This window comes from Phyllobates terribilis, unplaced genomic scaffold, assembly GCF_046119375.1.
Source record: "Phyllobates terribilis strain yellow unplaced genomic scaffold, ASM4611937v1 Scaffold_1__5_contigs__length_1240528914, whole genome shotgun sequence".
Taxonomy (NCBI): domain Eukaryota; kingdom Metazoa; phylum Chordata; class Amphibia; order Anura; family Dendrobatidae; genus Phyllobates; species Phyllobates terribilis.
Genome location: NW_027362761.1, coordinates 1,148,323,598 through 1,148,347,281, shown reverse-complemented (window position 1 = coordinate 1,148,347,281; position 23,684 = coordinate 1,148,323,598). Strand labels below are relative to the sequence as shown.

The 23,684-nt window shown below is 42.4% G+C and overlaps 1 protein-coding gene across 4 annotated transcripts in view; it reads left to right on the top strand.

Moving 5' to 3' along the window:
- Positions 1-23,480, top strand: part of STK32B (serine/threonine kinase 32B) — a 481,347-nt gene extending 457,867 nt beyond the window's left edge. For 3 of the 4 annotated variants that reach the window (XM_073648355.1, XM_073648366.1, XM_073648376.1), the window contains exon 12: positions 17,315-23,479. In XM_073648355.1, the coding sequence (XP_073504456.1) occupies positions 17,315-17,459 (145 nt within the window). In that variant the 3' untranslated portion in view covers positions 17,460-23,479. Of the gene's footprint in view, positions 1-17,314 lie in introns of all 4 variants that reach the window. The other variant, XM_073648385.1, reaches the window with a different exon arrangement.
- Positions 23,481-23,684: the final 204 nt, after the last annotated feature.

The following is a 23,684-nucleotide window of genomic DNA, read 5'->3' as shown; positions in this document are numbered from 1 at the left end:
ACTCTCCCAAGGAGGGAAAAGTTTCAGAAGATGGTGAGGGAGTACCTTGCCGACCATATCAAAGTCCCCTGTGATTCATCTGTGCCTTATAATTATTGGGTATCCAAGCTGGACACGTGGCATGAACTGGCTCTCTACACCTTGGAGGTCCTGGCCTGCCCTGCCGCTAGCGTTTAGTCAGAGCGGGTTTTTAGTGCTGCCGGTGGAATTGTAACCAATAGGCGCATCCGCCTATCAACTGAAAATGCTAACAGGCTGACTCTTATAAAATTGAACATGGGCTGGATTGGGCCAGACTTCTCAACACCACCGAATGATAGCAGCGTAACAAACTCAAATGCAGTGTCTTTTTTTGGGACGTCTGATTCTATTCCCATGCACCTCTGTCTTCACACCCACACATGGGTATACACTTCCTGATTTTGTCTATTTGCTCTTGTCCTCCTCCTTCTCCTCATCCTCATCCTCATCCTCCACATCCTCCTCTATATCACCACCATATCTACCATATCACCATATCTACGTCTCTTGCAAGGGACATTGGAGTTCTTTCATTTTTGCCAGCCATTGCATTCACTGCATAGGCAAACAGTATGGGAGACCCACTTCCTAATAATGGGAACATTGTTTTTTTCAGGAGGCTCTCCGTCCTCTACGTCTCTTGCAAGGGGCATTGGAGTTCCTCCAAATTTTTGGCAGCCGTTGCATTCACTGCATAGGCAAACAGTATGGGAGACACACTTCCTAATAATGGGAACATTGTTTTTTTCAGGAGGCCCTCCGGCCTCTACGTCTCTTGCAAGGGGCATTGGAGTTCTTCCAGATTTTTGGCAGCCATTGCATTCACTGCATAGGCAAACAGTATGGGAGACCCACTCCTTTTTAATGGGAACATGTCGTACTCGTTACTGTTGCCCTGCTCTATGTGTCTTTATATTGTTAAAAGGGTTTTTCCTAACTTTTGGCAGCCGATGGACTCACTGCATACCCTATAACTGTATAGCAGACCCTCTCCTTTCTAATGGGAACATGTCATTACTGTGGCCCAGCTCTATGTGTGTTTAAATTGTTAGTGGTGTTTTTCCTAAATTTTGGCAGCCCTTGGACTCACTGCTTACCCTATAACTGTATAGCAGACCCTCTCCTTTCTAATAGGAACATGTCTTTACTGTGGCCCATCTCTATGTGTCTTTAAATTGTTAGTGGGGTTTTTCCTAAATTTTGGCACCCGTTGGACTCACTGGATACCCTATAACTGTATAGCAGACCCTCTCCTTTCTAATGGGAACATGTCGTTACTGTGGCCCAGCTCTACAGTAGGTACGGAAAGTATTCAGACCCCTTTAAATTGTTCACTCTTTGTTTCATTGCAGCCATTTTGTAAATTCTAAAAGGTTCATTTTTTTTTCTCATTAAAGTACACTCTGCACCCCATCTTGACTGAAAAAAAAAAACAGAAATGTAGAAATTTTTGCAATTTTATTAAAAAAGAAAAACTGAAATATCACATGGTCATAAGTATTCAGACCCTTTGCTCTGAATACTTATGGGAACAACAAAGCATAGCCAACTGCTGCCCTTTTAAGAATAGTAAGGCTGTAAAAATAGTGTTCGTGACTTTCACAATCCCTCCTTCATAAATGAAACACGATGTGTCTGATGATATCTCACACACCACATGGCCAGATAAGGTTGTAAAATGTTAAAATGACATTTCCCAGTGAATGCATTTGTCTCGTTGAAAGCAATGCCAAAGTGCAAAAACGCATCAAAAACGCTACGTGTGAACATAGCCCAAGGTGTGGAGGAGTATTTTGGTTTTTGGTTATTTATTTTACCTTATATACAAGTCATTACCCTGGAAAGGATGTTCCTTAACATTTGTCCCAGGAAAATCCATTTTGGTTTCATTTTTGTATGTTTTATTGTGAGTCCGTAAAAGTGGCGTAATACTCTGATAACGTTGTTGACAGCAGTGACCTGGGAGTCAGAAATGCTTCCAGGGGTCTTCCCCATGCTGTTCCCATGTCATTTAAGCACTGTTCCCATTGATTCCAGTTTGCTCGACCCGAGCAACGAGTACCCGAGCATTTTAGTGCTCGCTCATCACTAATAGATATACATTTATATGTCAACGAATACTGATTTAGGCGTATTTATACTTTTTATATATACTTGTGATCTATAGACTATTCTTCTACAAATGGGCTTCCCATTGCTCATCCATTAATTTTAATTAATGTTTGTATCGCCGTTTCTTTTTGTACATTGTTATATTCATGAACTTTGTTTAATAAAGACTTTTAATTACTGGTATGATTTATGTTGTCCTGGCACAGATACCCTCTTTTGTTTTTCTTTATACAGTGGTGGCCAAAAGTATTGGCACCCCTGCAATTCTGTCAGATAATACTCAGTTTCTTCCTGAAAATGATTGCAATCACAAATTCTTTGGTATTATTATCTTCATTTAATTTGTCTTCAATGAAAAAAACACAAAAAGAATTGTCCTAAAGCCAAATTGGATATAATTCCACACCAAACCTAAAAAAGGGGGTGGACAAAAGTATTGGCACTGTTTGAAAAATCATGTGATGCTTCTCTAATTCGTGTAATTAACAGCACCTGTAGCTTTCCTGTGGCACCTAACAGGTGTTGGCAATAACTAATTCACACTTGCAGCCAGTTAACATGGATTAAAGTTGACTCAACCTCTGTCCTGTGTCCTTGTGTGTACCACATTGAGCATGGAGAAAAGAAAGAAGACCAAAGAACTGTCTGAGGACTTGAGAAACCAAATTGTGAGGAAGCATGAGCAATCTCAAAGCTACAAGTCCATCTCCAAAGACCTGAATGTTCCTGTGTCTTCCGTGCGCAGTGTCATCAAGAAGTTTCAAGCCCATGGCACTGTGGCTAACCTCCCTAGATGTGGACGGAAAAGAAAAATTGACGAGAGATTTCAACGCAAGATTGTGCGGTTGGTGGATAAAGAACCTCGACTAACAAGTTCAAGCTGCCCTGCAGTCCGATGGTACAACAGTGTCAACCCGTACTATCTGTCGGCGTCTGAATGAAAAAGGACTGTATGGTAAGATACCCAGGAAGACCCCACTTCTTACCCCGAGACATAAAAAAGCCAGGCTGGAGTTTGCAAAACTTACCTGAGAAAGCCTAAAACGTTTTGCAAGAATGTTCTCTGGTTAGATGAGACAAAAGTAGAGCTTTTTGGGAAAAAGCATCAGCATAGAGTGTACAGGAAAAAAAAAAGAGGCATTCAAAGAAAAGAACACGGTCCCTACAGTCAAACATGGCGGACGTTCCCTGATGTTTTGGGGTTGCTTTGCTGCCTCTGGCACTGGACTGCTTGACCGTGTGCATGGCATTATGAAATCTGAAGACTACCAACAAATTTTGCAGCATAATGTAGGGCCCAATGTCAGAAAGCTGGGTCTCCCTCAGAGGTCATGGGTCTTCCAGCAGGACAATGACCCAAAACACACTTCCAAAAGCACTATAAAATGGTTTGAGAGAAAGCACTGGAGACTTCTAAGGTGGCCAGCAATGAGTCCAGACCTGAATCCCATAGAACACCTGTGGAGAGATCTCAAAATGGCAGTTTGGAGAAGGCACCCTTCAAATATCAGGGACCTGGAGCACTTTGCCAAAGAAGAATGGTCTACAATTCCAGCAGAGCATTGTAAGAAACTCATTGATGGTAACCAGAAGCGGTTGTTCGCAGTTATTTTGGCTAAAGGTTGTGCAACCAAGTATTAGGCTGAGGGTGCCAATACTTTTGTCTGGCCCATTTTTGGAGTTTTGTGTGAAATAATCAATGATTTGATTTTTGCTTCATTCTCTTTTGTGTTTTTTCCTTGCAAGCAAATTAAATGAAGATAATAAGACCAAAGAATTTGTGATTGCAATCATTATCAGGAAGAAACTGAGTGTTATCTGACAGAATTGCAGGGGTGCCAATACTTTTGGCCAGCACTGTATACTGTAGGTTTGGACCAAATAAGTGCAGAAGCTAGCAGTAGAGTTGGTGCAAATCAATGTGAAGGACCCAGTCCATTGGTCACATCAGTAATGTGGGACCACTGGATCGGACCCCTGAGAAACCCCTCCTACCTCCTGGCATCTGCAGATCTTCTTTTGATTAGCCAGCCTAGCATTGTGTCATTTTTGCGTTGTGATGAAGTTATATTAAACCACATCAAAAGAAGATCCGTCGATGCCGAGAATGTAGGAAATGGTTCTCAGGGCTCCCATCCAGCAGCCACCAATTAAAAATGTGGCCAATTGACTGAGCCCTAAGAATTGAGTCACACCAACTCCAGTTTACACCGATTGCAACTTCTTCATTCTCTTTCTTGTGTTGTTAATGAATTGCACAACCATAATAGAGGACTTAAGTTACACTTTGGTCTTGAATTCTTAACACAATGGGGCACCATCTTCTTTTCTTTTTCCCCTAGCTTATGATATGAATAACTAATTGGTTCAATCATAGAAAAAGTAATATTTAGTTAGATTCTCATGGGTTTTTACTTCCAGTATTTCCTCACATAGGGCTAAAAAAAGATGCATTAGGGATTAGGCCAACATTTTGTAATGCTGTATCTTCTCTTTGTGCTTTTTTAGTACTATATATTGTGAACGCATCATATATACTGGAGATGTAGGATGATTTGCCCGAAGAGCCATCTTGCTTCTACAATTGTCTATAATATCGTGTGGGGTTACTGGTGTTTGCATGATGGAATATGTACATTCATTTTCTGCAGGACATAATTACACAGCTGACTATGCACTGGAAATGAAGAATTAATTTAGAGACTCCTTGGCTCTCATTGTCAGAACATCATTTGTTCTAGCTCCATGCAAACAAGCTTTCGGCTTCTACAGTCAGTGGGGCATGGCGTGTTTCCAAATATAGAATATTCACCAGAAGGAAATCCATTGTTATTGCCTCATGTAATTCCTGCAAAAATAAAGTTACAAAGATATTCTTCATGACAAAGGTCTAAGGCTATGTGCCCACGATGCAGAAATGAAGCAGAAAATTTCTGCAGCATTTCTCCATCTCCCTGGCAGAAAAAACGCATGCAGATTGTGCATGCGTTTTTCCTGCAGAATACATGCGGATCCACATGCGGATTCACATGCGTTTCCGCATGCAGATTGACAAGCGCTTTCCAGGCGATAGCATCACTTGGAAAGTGCTTGACAACTAGGTCACACTGTATAAATCCATGCAAACGGCATGGATTTATATAGTGTGAACCATAAAAATGAAAACAAATAAAGCTATACTCACCCCCGAGGCCCCGGTGTGTGCAGCAGCGCTCGTTCCTGTCTGGTTCCTGGATGCCGGCATATCGCGAGACAGAGCGGTGAAGGGCCTGCGGTCACATGACTGTGACGTCACCGCAGGTCCTCAAGCGATGCCGGCATTCAGAGAGAAGCCGCCGGACAGGTGAATATAACTTTATTTGTTATTTTATTCTTTTTTTACAGGTACAATGGTACCCAGGTCTGGATGAGAGTCTCCTCTCCTCCAGAACTGGGTACCATCCGCACATAGAGACGCATAGAAGCCGCTTGTAAAAATGTACAGTCGCGGTTTCTATGCGTCTCAATGCAAGTCAATGGCGGGAGTTCCGCTGCGCTTCTGCAAAATTAAATGACATGCTGCGGATTTTTGTACGCAGCATAAACGCTGCGGAAAAATCCGCAGCATGTGCATAGAACATGCGGAATCCCCTTGGGGACCATGGGGTGCGGATTACCTAGCGTTTCACAAGCGTTTATGGTGCGGAAATTCCGCAGCATAAACGCTTGAAAAACGCTACGTGGGCACTCAGCCTAAGTGTGTCTAGGAACATCTCCTTATTGTAATAGATCCTTAGGGAATTAATGTTATGAAGGAATCAAGTGACTTAAAATCCATCATTCTTTATCCATTTACATCTAGGATAGTTCACTAGTAATTCACTTTAATTTGTGCCTGAGAGAAATTCAGAATATGCTTCTTGATCTGTGTTAGTCACGGAAGATTGGCTATTGCGCTATGCAGTGAAATTATTTCTTTCTGCTCAATGGTCACACATTTTTTTGGTTTTCGGCTGAAATTACTTTTTTGCTGCAAAAAATTATTTCCTGCTTAATGAATGCTTTTATCACCAGATCAGGGGTACCGCTATGGGATCCCTTATACCCCCATGTAAACTAATTTGCTATTGGATTGTTGGGAAAGACACCTAGTGTTTGGGGATGAATAATTCTTTTGCAATGAGCAGGTTCTTCTGTGGGCCATTTCATTGATGACATTTTCATCTTGTGCTATGGAAGTGATTATGAGTTACTTGAACAGGCTCTGAACATTAATCCCATTGCTGTAAGATTTACCTTTGTGATCAACTAGATGACATTACCATTTCTTAATGCATTAACCTGAAAGGATGAGAAAGGATGTCTATACTAGAGATGAGCGGTGTTCGATTAGAACTGTTCGCCAATCTCAAATTCGAGCTGTTTTGGGCGGTGTTCGAGTTGTTCGACGAACCCGAACGATTTGCAAAAAATTCGGCTGTTCGAGGTTATGTTCGATAACTGTTCGTGCACCAAAAGCTTGTCCTGCATGTCTGGCGCTATTTAGAGCACCAATCATGCAGGGATTGTCTGCCACTCACTGTAATGCCACAGCCATGGTGGTTGTGGCATTACAGTGATTGCCCAAATCGATGGGAACAGTGCCAACAGTGAAACATGAAAAGCCGGCAGTTCAGCAGCGGCATACACCTGTACCCGACATTTTAGAACCGAAAGAATAGAGCTTCACACATAGATTAGATAGATAGAAACATGTCAGTCACATATATAATAAGTACAGTGATAGTGTTGCTTACTGTACTTGTCATTTAGTGTAAAGGATTTATTTAAAAAAATAATAGTGTTTTCATGCACCGTCTCTTTAAAAAAGCCGGCCGGCAATTCAGCATCTGTACCCGACAATTTATAACAGACAGAATAGAGCTTCACACATAGATTAGATAGATAGAAACATGTCAGTCACATATATATGAAGTACAGTGATAGTGTTGGTTACTGTACTTGTCATTTAGTATTAAAATAAAGGATTTATTATTAAAAAAATTGGCGTGGGGTTCCCCTTAATTTTAGGCTCTAGCGGAGGTTAAGCAGACGGCTGGGGCAGATGTTTGAAGCCTGGGAAGGGGGTAATACCCACGGAGCTTCCCAGGCTACTAATATCAGCCCCCAGCTGAATACATAGCCTTTACTAGCTATTAAAATGGGGGACCCCCCAAAAAAAATGACGTGGGGTCCCCCCTAATTTAATAGCTAGCAAAGGCTAGGCAGACAGCTGGGGGCTGATATTAATAGCCCAGGAAGGGAGCCATGAATATTGGCCCCCTCCCAGGCTAGAAACACCAGCCGTCAGCCGCCCCAGAAATGGCGCATTCATAGGATGCGCCAATTCTGGCACTTAGCCTCGCTCTTCCACGCTGCCCTGGTGCGGTGGCAGGGGGTAATAGGGTTGGGGTTGATGTCAGCTTATAATGCCAGCTGACATCAAGCCCAGGTTAGTAATGGAGAGGCGTCTATAAGACACCCCCATTACTAACCCCATAGTCAAAGTTAAAAAAAACACAAACACCCAGAATAAAGTCCTTTAATTGAAATAAAGACACAATCCTTTATTGTTCTAAATTAAACCATACTTACCGTCACGCCCATTCCAGCTGAAGCCAACGATCTCCTGCAATAAAAGAAAAATAATAAAGCAACCTCATCCTTACCTTTCCATGGTTCCCACGACAGCTTCAGCTCTGCTACATCGAGATGACAGGCTGGACCGCAGCAGAACGCTGCCATCCAGCCTCTCATCCCGCAGACACTGAGAAGCGCAGGCTTGCTTGCGCTGCTCAGCGTCTCTCTGTGACGACATCCAGATGAGCCGAGTTCATGTCCAATGAACTCGGCTCACCTCATGCACGTCACTGACAGCGTGGGAAAATTCTCACGCTGAAGCGGTGAGTGCAGGAGAATTCCGTTGCCGCGGTGATTCTCTTCGCCGGAGACTGGGGCAGGAGTGAGGCGTCTGATCGGCGCATGCGCATAGCGCTATCCGGTGCCATTTTACTGAAGACACATTTGCAGTGTGTCTTCAGCAAAATGGCGCCGGACAGCGCGGTGCTCCGACACCGCACTCCTCCCCCGGCAGAACAGGACGCAGCAGCGCTGGAGCACAGAGAAGAAAGGTGAGTATAACTGTTTATTTTTTTGTATGTGTGCACAGTGTGAAAGGGATGAGGGGGCCACACATACCAGGATTGAGGGGATGAGGGGTACCATACATACCAGGATTGGGGGGTGAGAAGTACCACACATTCAAGGATTGGGGGTGAGGGGACCATGCATACCAGGATTGGGGGTGAGGGGTACCACACATACCAGGATTTGGGGGTAAGGGGACCATGCATACCAGGATTGGGGGGTGAGGGGACCATGCATACCAGGATTGGGGGGTGAGGGGACCATGCATACCAGGATTGCGGGGTGAGGGGACCATGCATACCAGGATTGGGGGGGGTGAGGGGTACCACACATACCAGGATTGGGAGGTGAGGGGACCATGCATACCAGGATGAGGGGTACCACACATACCATTATTGGGAGGTGAGGGGACCATGCATACCAGGATTGGGGGGTGAGGGGACCATGCATACCAGGATTGGGGGGTGAGGGGATCATGCATACCAGGATTGGGGGGTGAGAGGACCATACATACCAGGATTGGGGGTGAGGGGACCATGCATACCAGGATTGGGGGGTGAGGGGACCATGCATACCAAGATTGGGGGGTGAGGGGTGCCATGCATACCAGAATAGGGATGTGAGGGGTGCCATGCATACCAGAATAGGGATGAGGGGTACCATACATACCAGGATAGGAATGCGGGGTACCATGCATACCAGGATGAGGGGTACTATACATACCAGGATAGGGATGAGGGTACCATGTATGACAGGATAGGGATGAGGGGTGCCATGAATACCGGGATTGGGGATGAGGGGTGCCATACATACCATGATTGGGGATGAGGGGTGCCATACATACCGGGATTGGGGATGAGGGGTGCCATGCATACCAGGATTGGGGATGAGGGGTGCCATGCATACCGGGATTGTGGATGAGGGGTGCCATACATACCGAGATTGGGGATGAGGGGTGCCATACATATCAGGATTGGGCATGAGGGGTGCCATGCATACCGGGATTGGGGATGAGGGAGCCATGCATACCGGGATTGGGGATGAGGGGTGCCATGCATACCAGGATTGGGGATGAGGGGTGCCATGCATACCAGGATTGGGGATGAAGGGTGCCATACATACTGGGATTGGGGATGAGGGGTGCCATGAATACCGGGATTGGGAATGAGGGGTGCCATGCATACCAGGATTCGGATGAGGGGCCATGCATACCAGGATAGGTATGAGGAGTGCCATGCATACCAGGATTCGGATAAGGGGCCATGCATACCAGGATGGGGATGAGGGGTGCCATGCATACCAGGATGTGGGTGAGCTGCCCATGCATACCAGGATGAGGGATACCATACATACCAGGATAGGGATGAGGGATGAGGTACCACACATACCAGGATTGGGGATGAGGGGTGCCATGCATACCAGGATTGGGGTTCAGGGGTGCCATGCATACCAGGATTGGGGGTGATGGGTGCCATGCATACCAGGATAGGATGGTAGGGACAGGATGGGGGCAGCACAAATACCAGGAGGGGGGCAGCACATACCAGCATGGGAGACCATATACCAATAAAAATGCTCGCCACCCGGGCGTAGAACGGGTTCAATAGCTAGTTTAAGTATATTGGGATTTCTTTAAAATAGCTCTATAGAAGAGGTGAAATGTTACTGCTTTTGTCTCACATGATCTGGACATAATAAAACCATTTTCTTTTTGATTTTTCTTTGGAGTGCTGCTTTCATCATTTATTTGACGTTGAATTAAATTGAACTATATATTATTGGGGCCATCAGTAGCAAAAGATAAATCCCAAATCTCACCGTATCAATGAAAATCATGGCGGAAACTCCATGACTGTTTCATTCACACTTCTAAAACTTATTAAACCACCTCCTAAGGGAGTGACGACTACTACAATCATGATTACTACAAAAAGAGAGCAGTTGGACATTTAGATGATGCTAAGTAAAGTCAATCTGTCCACATTTTATCCTCTAAGCATGTTGTCCTTAAAGAAAAGGCTTGGGATGACCTTCCCAGCCTTCAGGTATAGACAGCTTGGATTGATGACAATTTTTGCACAGCACTGCAGAATATGTTTGCACTACTAAAGCAGCAGAATCAAATTGTATGGGCAGACAGGGAATTAGTGAGCATTAAAGAGAGTGGGTCCACTCAACTTACGCCCCTGCCCACAGCACTAAATTTTATCTAATCAACTCAAATGGAAAAAATAGTTGCGCCAATCACCAATATAAATATTTGCCCCCCCCTTATTTGAGAGGATGTGTTGGAATCAGATTCGTTAAGAAGCACTTGCCACTAAAAGCATCAGGAAAGCCTGAAAAGTATTGTGCCCCTCCTTGTGTACCGCACTAAAAATCTTCTCCAGTCAGAGACAAGAGTAAGATTTCAGCCTTAAGGTACCCCACAACTTGGCAAGAATTAGATGATCTGTGATGTCTCATCCCCATTTCACCCTGTCTGGCCCCTATCCTGTTCCAGCTCCATCCATTTTGGCTGAACTGGGCGAAACTGGTGTGAAAATGCCAAAAATGCCAACATTTGGTCAGGTACACGAACAGACAGCACGTAGCTTATAGCCGTTTCTTGTAGTCCTTGAGGGGTCTCAGGGCCTGATGGGTTGGCCGCCCAAACAAGCATCAAGATATTTTTCTACATTGTATTATTTAGTTTTTTTTACTCTGTAAACTGTACCTTTTTAAAGATGTGTTTATTGGTGAGTGCTGCAGGTATTTTTTCCTATTTAAGTTGATTACAGAGACTATTTTGTGATTGCTGAGCACCGCTGACATCCAGTAGGATAGGTTGGCATATTTGCAGTGTGTAGTGCTGGACGAATACGCTTAGGTTGCAAAGCACTGTACTCAGACGAATCCGAAGAGTAAAATGGGAAAATGTTGTGAAAAAAAAAGTTCTTTTGACGACATTTTTCCCGTTTATTGCATTCTATTGGATGCACAAAAAAGTAGAGGACATTTTTATGGTCCAAAAAAAAGTTTGAGTTTTTTTCTCCAATATTTTCAATGTTAGACGTATTGAAATGTATAAATTAAATAGTTGAGAAACTATTTAAAAAAAACAAATGATTTAAAAAAAATGTATAGATGTAAATGGACGAATGCGTTACAACTCAGACAGGCGCTGTTGACGGATGGCACACACTTGTGTATGTTTTGCTGTCTATACTTCCTACACATACTGTACATCAAGTACAATTGTGCGCCTAGTCTTAGTTGATGGCTGAATGGTTAATGTTACCACAGTGTGAAGGCTTTGAGAGAGCAGTGCTGACTTTTCATACACTGTGTTCCAAATTATTATGCAAATAATATTTTCTCAGATTTTCCCAAATTACCTATATGAATTGCAGTCATTGTAATTTTCCAGTCAAATAACTATTAGAGTACAATTGAAAGGTTTTTGTACAAACTGCCTATGATAACAGTATATTTTTTAAAAAAATAAAAAACTCAAACTGCACTCAAAATGCATGTTCCAAATTATTATGCACAGCAGAGTTTTCAACCTTTTCATTTTAATAAAGAACAAAAAAATGGTCATTTTTGAAATTATAAGCATTAGCAGGTTATTACAAACTGAAATCAAACAGTTTTCAACTCAAAACTTTATTCTAGGTGATGTTACATTTGCACATAGGACCGCTTCTTCGAAAGGAGCTTCTGAACTCTCTCGTCCATTGAATGTGTCAGGTTTTGGATGGTTTCTGCTTCAATTGTTTTGCATGAGGACAGAATACCCTCCCAGAGCTGTTGCTTAGATGTGAACTGCCTCCCGCCATCATAGACACTCCTTTTGATGATGCTCCAGAGGTTCTCAATGGGGTTGAGGTCAGGGGAGCATGGGGGCCACACCATAAGTTTGTCCCCTTTTATGCCCATATCAGCCAGAGATGCAGATGTGTTATGTGCAGCATGAGACGGGGCATTATCATGCATGAAAATGATCTTGCTGCGGAATGCACGGTTCTTCTTGTTGAACCATGGAAGGAAGTGCTGTTTGAGAAACTCAACATACATTATGGAGTTCATCTTTACCCCTTCAGGGATCCTAAAAGGGCCGACAATCTCTCTCCCCATGATTACAGCCCAAAACATTACTCCACCTCCTTCTTGTTAGCGCCATAGCCGTGTTTGCATGGGGTGTCCATCAACCAGCCATCCTCCACTCCATCCATCTGGACCATCGAGATCATTTCATGCATGATAATGCCCCGTCTCATGCTGCACATAACACATCTGCATCTCTGGCTGCTATGGGCATAAAAGGGGGCAAACTTATGGTGTGGCACCCATGCTCCCCTGACCTCAACCCCATTGAGAACCTCTGGAGCATCATCAAAAGGAGTGTCTATGATGGCGGGAGGCAGTTCACATCTAAGCAACAGCTCTGGGAGGGTATTCTGTCCTCATGCAAAACAATTGAAGCAGAAACCATCCAAAACCTGACAAATTCAATGGACGAGAGAGTTCAGAAGCTCCTTTCGAACAAGGGGTCCTATGTGCAAATGTAACATCACCTAGAATAAAGTTTTGAGTTGAAAACTGTTTGATTTCAGTTTGTAATAACCTGCTAATGCTTATAATTTCAAAAATGACCATTTTTTTGTTCTTTATTAAAATGAAAAGGTTGAAAACTCTGCTGTGCATAATAATTTGGAACATGCATTTTGAGTTTTTTATTTTTTAAAAAATATACTGTTATCATAGGCAGTTTGTACAAAAACCTTTCAATTGTACTCTAATAGTTATTTGACTGGAAAATTACAATGACTGCAATTCATATAGGTAATTTGGAAAAATCTGAGAAAATATTATTTGCATAATAATTTGGAACACAGTGTATAACTGAGCACAGCCAGTATCTGATAATGTACGTAGCAGCGCTGACCATTGTTCTGTATAGTATGTATTATGGGATACAATTCTGATGCCATTGTTTGTTCATCCCGATATTAAAAAAAATACTCCAATTAAATTACATGCTGGCAAATATATTTATTATGTGTCTCTCGCCCCAGCGTGAACGGGAGAAATGAATGTGAACCAAAATTTGTTTGACGTGCATAAAAAAAGCAATTACTTAGCAATTTGCTTATCGGCATGACGGATTAGGAAGTGCATACTGAGGGTGATAGTCTATTATTTGTATTACATAAGTTCATAAAGCAGAATATGGAGGACATTTATGTACCAATATATTTTACGATTGGGAGCAGGGGCGGGCTGGGCCGGGGGGCAGAGGTGCATATGCCCCATCCCCCCGGGACGCTCCCCCAGCAATTGTACAGGGGCGCTAGACTGCCTGTTGCTGCATCAGCTTGGCCAGCACTACATATTTAAATGTGTTTGTGTGTTGGCCCGGCCTTATCACCACTCAGCAGACATGGCCGCTCCCTCCATTGACACCTTTCCGCCAAAGAGGTGATTCAATTAAGCATGTGGGCCCGACAGGAGACACGCTGGGAGAAGATGAGCTGTGCTGGCGGTTCTCCTTAGCAGGCTTGGACTGGCTCACAGGAGAACAGGAGAATCCTCCGGTGGGCCACCACCCTCTTATATGAGTAGTACTTGGCACAATATACTTGAATCACTATGTACAGACAAAAGCAGCATCTTATTCATTTGTCTTACACATACTGATGTAAAATGCTGACCAAATACTGATGTGTGAATGTGGCCATGTAAACTTATAGAGCCTCATAGATTTACATTGTAAAAGTCACTTCCAGAGCGTAGTGTCACCCAGAGAGTCTGAATAGCTGTCAGGTGATTCAGAAAATGACCGGAGTGGCACTAGATACTGCAAAAGATGGCGATCGCTGAGTATATAACATACTGACACTATACTAATATTTACACAGGTTTAGAGAAAAAAAGTTAGGCCACGTTCACACGTTCAGTATTTGGTCAGTATTCTACATCAGTATTTATAAGCCAAAACCAGGAGTGGGTGATAAATACAGAAGTGGTGACGTGTTTCTATTATACTTTTCCTCTGATTGTTCCACTCCTGGTTTTGGCTTAGAAATAGTGATGTAAAATACTGACCGAATACTGAATGTGGCCTTAATGTGAGGCTTCTTTAGGTGGATTGATTTATTGATTTTACAGTGGAGGGGAGTATATCTGAATCAATTCTATGAGGAAAACATGCAATTTCCAAGCCACACTTTTTTTTTTTCCAACACTGTTTTCCGAGCTCTAGACAAATTTCTCTATCACGATTGAGCGATCGTCAGTCTGCGACGCACCCACTGTCACGATTCCTCTGTATTCCCAGCGTAGTAATCACAAGTGTGTAATTTGCATAGTTATGGTCATGTGTCGACTAGACTAGAGTTATGGTAACTCTACCAGACTAGAGTTATGGTCAGCATTTGACCACAACTAACCCATCATTTCATCGGCTTTATATTTTTAAAGCCTTGTAGCCTTTACTCCCTTACCAGCTAGAGGTAAATACAATAAGGCTGGACCGTTGCTCATGGACCACTGCTGTCTCCTTGACCCCGTGGTCAAAATTTTCCAGCCAGCCCCTGGGCACTGATCATAGGCACGACTAGTCTTAAGGCATCCCTGGAGAGGGCTACATTGCTAAGTGGCTTATTTTGTCATTGCACTATCCTGTTTGCAAAATGAACATTGTTTCACTCCAAGAGCTTTATTTTTCCTTTATGAGGTTAAGATAATCCAACAGCTAGCTCACCAATGGAATAAATGACCTTGCAATGAAGACCCTGCACATCTACACTGCTTAATACTTGTCAGTCAAAATGGAATTAGAAGAAAATTACCATCAATAGTGATTGTGTCTTTTTTTTTTTTTTTTTCAAGTTGCTATACATACATTCTGTAATTTAAAGTTGGAGACTTGTACATGAATGTATACAGGACATGTACATGTTAACTATATGGTAAAACGGACCTGGCAATATAATTCTGTAGGTCAGCACAAGTACGCAGATACCAAACATCTATAGTTTTGTTTGTTTTTTATTTAAGTGGTGAAAAAAAAATCAGAAAATGTTTTGCCATTTTCTGAGACCTGTAACGCTTTCATTTTTCCGGATACAGGGCTGGATGAAGACTTATTTTATGCTACCTGGAGCAGACATTTTACCGATGCCATTTTGGGGTGGATACAATGTTTTTATCGCCTCTTATTGCATTTTATTGCAATGTTGTGGCAGGCAAAAAAGTAATTCTTGTGTTTAGATTTTTTTTTCGTTACGCCGTTTACCGATCGGATTAATTTATTTTATATTTTGTTAGATTGGACTTTTTTGAATGCAGAAATACCAAATATGTGTATTTTTATTTTTTATGGGGCAGAACTTTTGTGGGTTGTTTTTTTTTTCATATTTTTAAAAACTTTTTTTTCACTTTTTACTGCATTTAATAGTCTCCCTTAGGGGACTTGAAGCTGCAATCATCCAATCGCTTATGCTATACATAGCAGTGCATCAACAGATTGACTATGGGATTTAACAGGTTAACACTTAACTCCACTCGTGAATGTTAGAGGCACATGATGGCTGATTAAATCGGCCGTCAAGTGCGGGGAAAGTTGTGGGCTCAGCTTGCGAGCCCGCATCAAATGCAGACACCCGACTTTTGACGTACAAGTACATCAAAGTCGTGAAGGGGTTAAAAAGTTAAGTTAAGAGAATGTATCATCAGAAAATGACTTATTGTCAAATAGTAGACTCCCATTTCCTTTTATGTACATAATACTTTCCAATAGTCTCCTTATTATCACAGAGCGCATTACATTGATGTGTAACACCTCTGTACACAGTAGATAACACTGTATCCACCATTCACAATAGGGGATGGTCAGAGCTCACCTTCTCCCCTTCCCTGTATTATGAAGAAAAATAAAAGCAATATAGGAAATAATTGAGTTGGTGTGAATCGATTCGCAGGTTCCTGTCTATCGGCCATATCTGTAATGTGTGGCCGCTGGACGTGAGCCTGTAGAACCACCTCCTACATTTCGCCATCTTCAGCTCTTCTTTTGATAAGCCAGCCTGGCATGAGGTCACAGGTGTGTCATGCCACAACGATGATGTCATACCCCCTCCGCCGCTCTCAGTATCTCATATTGGCCGCAGCGCTGATATTACATGGACAGCGCAGCAGCCAATCAGTGAGCTGAGCGCCTCTGAGCACGGCAGTTCATCTACACGGGCAGAGCTCAGTGATTGTCTGCCGTGCTGCCAACGTGATGTCAATGCTGTAGCCACTATGAGATATGAGGAGCAGAGGCAGAGACTCACTGGTGGAGCCGGGGATGGTGGGTAAAGTGCCGTTTGTTTTTTTATAATAAACTATGCTTGGGGACAAGGATTTGTTGAAAGGGGATAACACCGATAAAGGCATGGTTGGTGGAATCCTGACCGGGGTGACCCCCACCAATCTCAAAAATGTGATGGCATCCCATGCCTCATATATGAACGAATCAGTATTTCCGATGCATGCCTACCACTCCTTTTATTGCCTGTGTGAGTGATGGCCTCGAGTGCACAATATCGCTCTAATCCACAGCGGTAGAGGACCCCCACTCTTAGGATGGGTGGGGGCACCAGTGGCTGTCCTCATGCATAGGTTCTTCACCTATTTTATAGAAAGGAGGTAATGCCACAACCAACATGGCTACGGCATGTAGCATTTTGGCTATATCAGAGGAGTATTATAGGCATACCATGGCATACTGCTCTCCCTCTTTTGTCATGCATTAAGTACACCGGGCCTGTGAAAACTTTGGAGGTGTCCTTTGAGGGAACAGTATACCTCCAACGTGGCCAAAAACTGGTGGACATAGTCGAATTGATGCACAAAGCTGCATAACGTTCAATATATAATTATACAAGCTTTATTTTCTCATACCATATTACCCATTTCACATGTTATATTGTAGAACAATTTTTATTTTCTTAAACTTTTTCTATTTTTTTTTTTTTTTTTTTTTAAGACTGAAACATCAACCGGAACAAGGTGGACAAGCTGCAAGCACAGAGAGCAAAGCACACAGTGAGCCGCACATAAAAGCCCAAGATGAACACACCACAAATAACAACATCCTAGTACACGGCTGCACGAGGGGCTGCAGCAGCTAGTGGAGCGGATACACAATGGCGGACCCTTTTTTGCATGCCTTCACCTGGAAACATGGACATCGGCTTCTCAGAAATGTGAAGTTGTTGAAGCACAGCCTGTCAGTCGGACGTTACACATGGCACTAATTTTACTTTTATAAGATTCATTGCAAAGACCAACCGGTGAAAAAGAACAAACTTTAAGATGTCCTGGAATGAAACTTGAAACTTATTTTTTTTTTTACTTTGGACTATTTATCACGACCAACACTGAAAATGAAGAATAACGACTTGCGATGTTCACTGTGTGTTTATCAGATGGATGTTGTGAAGAAGTCTGCTTTATTAGTCTGTCTCGTGTAGAGTCATATGTGACATTGATTCCTTCGTGAAATGTAAAGTTGACTACTTGTAAGCAGGACACCAATCCGTCAGTTTAATAATTAGGACAAGGAGTGAATCGAATGAATGATGATCAGTGGCGTAACAAAAGTCCGATGGGCCCCAGTGCAAAATTTGGACCAAAACCCCCCCCACTGCCCCATCTGCCCCCGCAAGTTAGTCAGATGTATGCCCTTGTAGCATTCTAAATCTTATAAGGACATTCGAGTTGCCCACCCTCCCCCATTATGTAGTAATGTCCCCCATCCTGGGCCCATCCTAGTATATATGTCCCGCATCCTGGCCCCATCCTGATATACTGTATATGTTTCCCATCCTGGTATATATGGCCTCCATCCTGGTATATATGTTCCCTATCCTAGTCCCCATCATGTTGTATATGTTCCCCATCATGTTATATATGTTCCCCATCCTGGTATATAGGTTCTCCATCGTGGGTCCATCCTAGTATATATCTTCCCCATTCTGGTCCCATCTTAGTATATATGTTTCCCATCCTGATATATATGTTCCCATCCTGGTTTTGTATAGGTCGCCCATCCTGGTACATCTGTCCCTTATCCTGGGCTTCATCCTGGTATATATGTCCCTTATGCTGGCCCCATCCTGGTATATATATCCTCCATCCTCCATCCTCGTATATATGTCCCTTATCCTGGTATATATCCCCCATCCTGGTATATATGTCCCTTATCCTGGTATATGTCCCCCATTCTGCTGCTTTTCTTTAATGCATAGAAAAGAAACTGATTCTATTCACTTCCCCTCCGCTCCCCCACCACGCGGCGTCCTCTTCTGAAGGTGGCAGCTGACTTCAGCGTGCAAGCGACGGGAGCGCATGTCACAGCCGTGTGCCCCCATTCACATGCACGTCGACGTCAGCAGCTGACTTATGATTGGCCAGAAGCGTATATTGCAGCTCACAGAACCCTGCACCGTAATACTCTTCAGCTGAATGTGCGTTCGAGGACACACATCCAGTTAAAGTTTGCGATGGCGTCGACAGGACCCTCACCTGCATGTGCCCAGTCACGACCTCTGCGGCTGCGATCATTACGCCCCTGACGATGATGTTTCATGTCATCTTCATGAGGTTAAGACATTACTTCCAGATTGATTCCATTGCTGGTATCGGTTGAAAGTCTTCTACTTTTATTCTAGGAGTTTCCCAGGATTAAAAAATGGATTTACTTTTTCTTTTTTTGTCTAAAAACAGCTCCGTATGTGTCCACAGACTGGTCTGGTAATGCATTTTTCACTTGAATGAGGATGAGTTGTAATACCAGACACAGCTTAGGGGCAGATATTGCACCGTATTTGGAATAAAAAATTGTAAGTCTTGGATATCTCATCGAACGCTATCATTGCAGCAACATACATGATAATTACCAGAGACGTGCCCAATATGAAGACTACAGTTTTTAGGCCGTGTATACATAGCAACCAGCCTGACTTGGATGAGTTAAATGAGTTGTTTGGTTAAAGGTGATAATTTACTAATCGAGGCTCTGGGATCGGCAGAATGGGAAATATTTATACCCGACAGGGCACTTTATCCTTGTTACAAAATGGAGCGGCAGGTCGAATGCCCAACGCGCGCTCTATCTATTTTTCCTATCCACTCCTGAATTAAAAATTAGTATATGAAGAACCTTTTTTTATGTTTCTACATTCATCCCATGAAACAAGCTGCTTTAAAAGATTAACAAAATACAGGGACTTTACTTAGAGCAAGGTTTACAAGGTCTAGTACAATCATTGCTGAGGATTAGCAACATTAGATGCTGACATTACAGGAGGTTCCAAGAAATGTACAAATTAATAGGATTAGCATTTTTTAGTGTCAAGAGATCAAATAGTAGAAACATATTGATGCGTGAGACTGCCTTTTATTGTCTGCCGGCAGCACCTATAACTTTTATTCAGCCCTTGAGCAAAAATGTACTAAACATTCACCAAACTAGGAGCATAAAAGCTTCCAAATTAACTCAAAAGCTGTTAATAGCTGAAAACGACTGCAACTTTATCCCAACAGAAGTGTGAATATTGGAACCTATAAGTGTCACTGCTAACGCAGCTTTATATTGGGTTGTAAGACTCAAATTAATGGAGAGAGCTAGGACTACTACAGGGATATCTTTTCTACCAAAATATACCAATCTACCAAAATTTGTAATGATTTCTAAAAATCACTTTTTCAATAGGGTTTCATAAAAAATGTACTTTTTAGCTTCTACAGCCTATGTGTATCGATGTACATAGCAGACTGCAGAATGAGCTACCGGTGAATCTGTTAGTGAGCTTGTTCAGAAATTAGTGATTGTAATTCTAATTTATCCATCTTCTTCTGAATTATTTTCTACGCTGATTTATGACCAAATTAAAGGGAATCTTACAGTGGATTCATCCTTTCCAAACCTCGGGCAGCATAAATCAGACACTGACTGTGTTATCTCAGCTGTGTATGTATTACTCTGCCATGTATGTTTTTCTCTGAAACAATGCATTCTTTCAGAGAATACAGTACATACTTTGAAAAACCCACTCGGGACTATGTGTCTTGGTTGACTAGTCTGAAGCAGGTGTCGGGCGGCTTTTTCCAGCCCCCTACACTTAAAGGTTTCTTCCTATAAACACACTTAAGGAAAGTGTCCATCAAAGGGAGCTTAGCTGGGAGAAGCTGCCGGGAACCAGCCTTGGACTAGTCATCCGAGGCACATATTCCCCTCCCAGCTTTATAAAGTATCGTATCGGGCAGGCCCAGTGTCGGTGGTGAGCAGAGCGGAGTACATCATTGTTTTCCCGGTGGCCATTTTCCTGAAGCCGTAGGCTAGTGGAGGAGGTGTGAGCGCAGATTGAGATCTCGGCCTGCATTCGGACTATAAAATGCACCCCTCATTTCCCTCCAAAATTTTGGGGGAAAAAAGTGCGTCTTATAATCCGAAAAATGCGGTATGTATTCTGAGTAAAACGTACATGCCAGGGTAAAACATACATCTATGCTGCCTTAGGATTGGGCAGCATGTGTTTACTGTCAGGTTCTCTTTAAAGATGAACTTTCAAATGATTATAAATCAGTTCAGATGATTGTCCAGAAGAGACGTAATAGTTCTCGACTCTGCAGCCAGAACACACTCACTGGTAGATTGACTGGAAACTCGTATTGCTATGTCCATAGAGACTTTACAACCCAATTATAAAAATGTTTTTTTTTGCCAAGATTACAGCATTTCAATAAAGAAAAAATTGCCCCTTAGATGGTCCATCCTTTAAAGAGGTTGCCCTGTTTTTTTTTACTATGGTCTTAAAAATTATAGCCAGGTAGTTGCTAATAGAGGCAACTACTTGCCTGATCTATCTGGCTCAGGCTCACGTCAACAGAACAGCTCTTCTTCTTCCGGACTGCTCTGTCGACTGGGTGTGACTGCTAAAGTCATTGTCAGCTGTCTCCCCACAGATAGGAAGCAGGGAGCCGGCTGTCAATCAGCATGTCAGCAGTCACGCCCAGAAAAGAGAGCAGAGAAAAAAATAATCCACTGCTCTGTCAACATGAAATCAGCAGAAGTCACTGAATCGCCAGCAGGAGTGATCTTGGTGATTTCTTTAATGTGTATAGGGCGATCCCATTTTTTCCCACTTGATCGTGTTGCGGGAAAGAAGTATCGGGCATCCTGAATTTTGTTCTGAGATAAGCTACTAGAGGTGTCTTCTCATAGATAACATTTGCAAAACCAAGTGTGCATGTGTTTGGAAGAAAGAAGTGTTGACAACATTTTTAGGTGGCAGAGCACTCTAAAGGGGATCTGTAACCAACCCCATCATCCAACCATTTATATTACTATTTATCCCTTTAAAAGATAAGCCAAAAGTGCTTCTCTAATAGCGAGAAATCACATTTTGAAGTTCAGTCTGGAAGGGCCTGAAGATGCACTTACAGCTTCTCAATCTCCGCTGTAATCTCTATCTAGCAGCACTCTTCCCTGGCTGATAGATAGGTCATATGCTCTGGTACACTGGTCTCTGACCTGTCAATCAGACAAAGGAGGATGCTGCTAGTTAGACAATACAGTAGAGACAGAGAAGCTGTAAGTGCATCGTTCCGTCCCAATGTGCAGATTTCTCACTTCTCAAAGTCAAATAAGTGGTTGAGGAGGGGGGTAAAGGTTGTGAACAGTTTCCTTTTAAGAAATGGATAGGATTTTAGTAGATAGGATACTTTAGGGGTAAATGCTTTCTGTCTATACCACTTTTATTCCTTTTGATCAAAGATGATTTCACCATTCATTCTCTGCAATTCTGTCCTTCTCTAAAAGAAGAAAAAAACTCATTAGTTTCTGAGATATGGCGTAACATACATCTACTCACAGCACAGTCTAATGACAGAGTCTGGACCGAATGATGAAAAAGGGTTACGTTAAAGGGTCTGTCCATGAATTCTCAATAGCAGTAATAGCTTTTAGTATCTGTATGTACAGCACCGCAATCTGATCATCTCTACAGCCAACCCAGGATATATTCTTATACCCAGATTTGCTTTGTACCCTTCATTTTACAGCAGTGCCATAAATAAATGCTGGACTGTACAAATGCCACAATGTGCAATATACACAATACATGTCGCTGTTCTGTATCGTGTGATGTAGAGTTTATGTCGGGGCCACGCATTTCCTAGTATGGCTCTTTTTATGTATAATCTTATATGTGTGTATTTAACTGGATATGTGGAAATCACGAGGACCTTCGCTCCTGCACTATGGGTCCTAGAACTATTATTACTGTAATGAAACAGGTTAGGATCTGATACTGTGATTTTGGCATTGTTACATTGTTTTTCTACAGTGTTTGTTCTCTTTGAGGATTTTTATTCACAATACGAAACACACTGGGTCTCAGCCGGTGTTGAGAAAAATTGCTCGTGTTGCCCATCGGAAACAAAGAAAAATGCTTAATTTTTACTTTTTTTAAGCGGACTCTGATTGGTTGATATGAGCAACATGGCCTCTTTTTCCATCTTAGTAGACTCATTTTTAGTGGTGTAATTTGAGCCTCGTGCAAAATTTCACACAAGGCCCCCCAAATATCATCAGTTTTTAATATGACCTGTTTTCTCATATGGGCCTAAGGAACTTTTTGTCCACCCCTAGTCTCCAGGGCCTTGGTGTAACTACAACCCCTGCACCTACTTACACATCTGCCCATTATGTTGTTTACTTCTATGGTGTGTCTACAATTTTTGATAGATAAAATTGTCTGGAAATTTTTACCTTTTTTTTTTTAATTCCCTCCCCCCCCACCTATTACTTCTATGTTACTTCCTTTATAAATGACTTTCAATTTCTTGAGAAACTTTTCTATATTTATTGTATTATTTTCTATCTTTATTTTGTACAAAATCTTTTTTTTTTTTTAGATATGAAATGTTTTTTTAATTATTTTGTCATATATTATTTGTATCATTATTTCACACAAACCTTCTTATCCTTTCATAATTGCCCATGTTGGAATTATATAATATACTTGTAAAGTTAAGCATGCCATTTATCTAATGGATCGATGTGGTCCACACAGCTATGTATATCGGAAAAGCACAATGTCTACAGAAAACACAAGCTGAGAGCTTTGGTCAAATAAAATCCTTATTCCTCACCAACCATGACTCATAATGGTTCATCGGCTTTGAGTCTGCAAATTACAGGACTGCAATACAGAGATCACACTTGTACAATGGCCAAATCCTTCAAGATCACTAAAACAAATGGGTTATAGGTAGGGATGAGAGGACCCGTGGAAGTTTGGGTTCTGGTACCCGGCTCGAATTTTATTCCAACGTTCGGTTCAGGTACC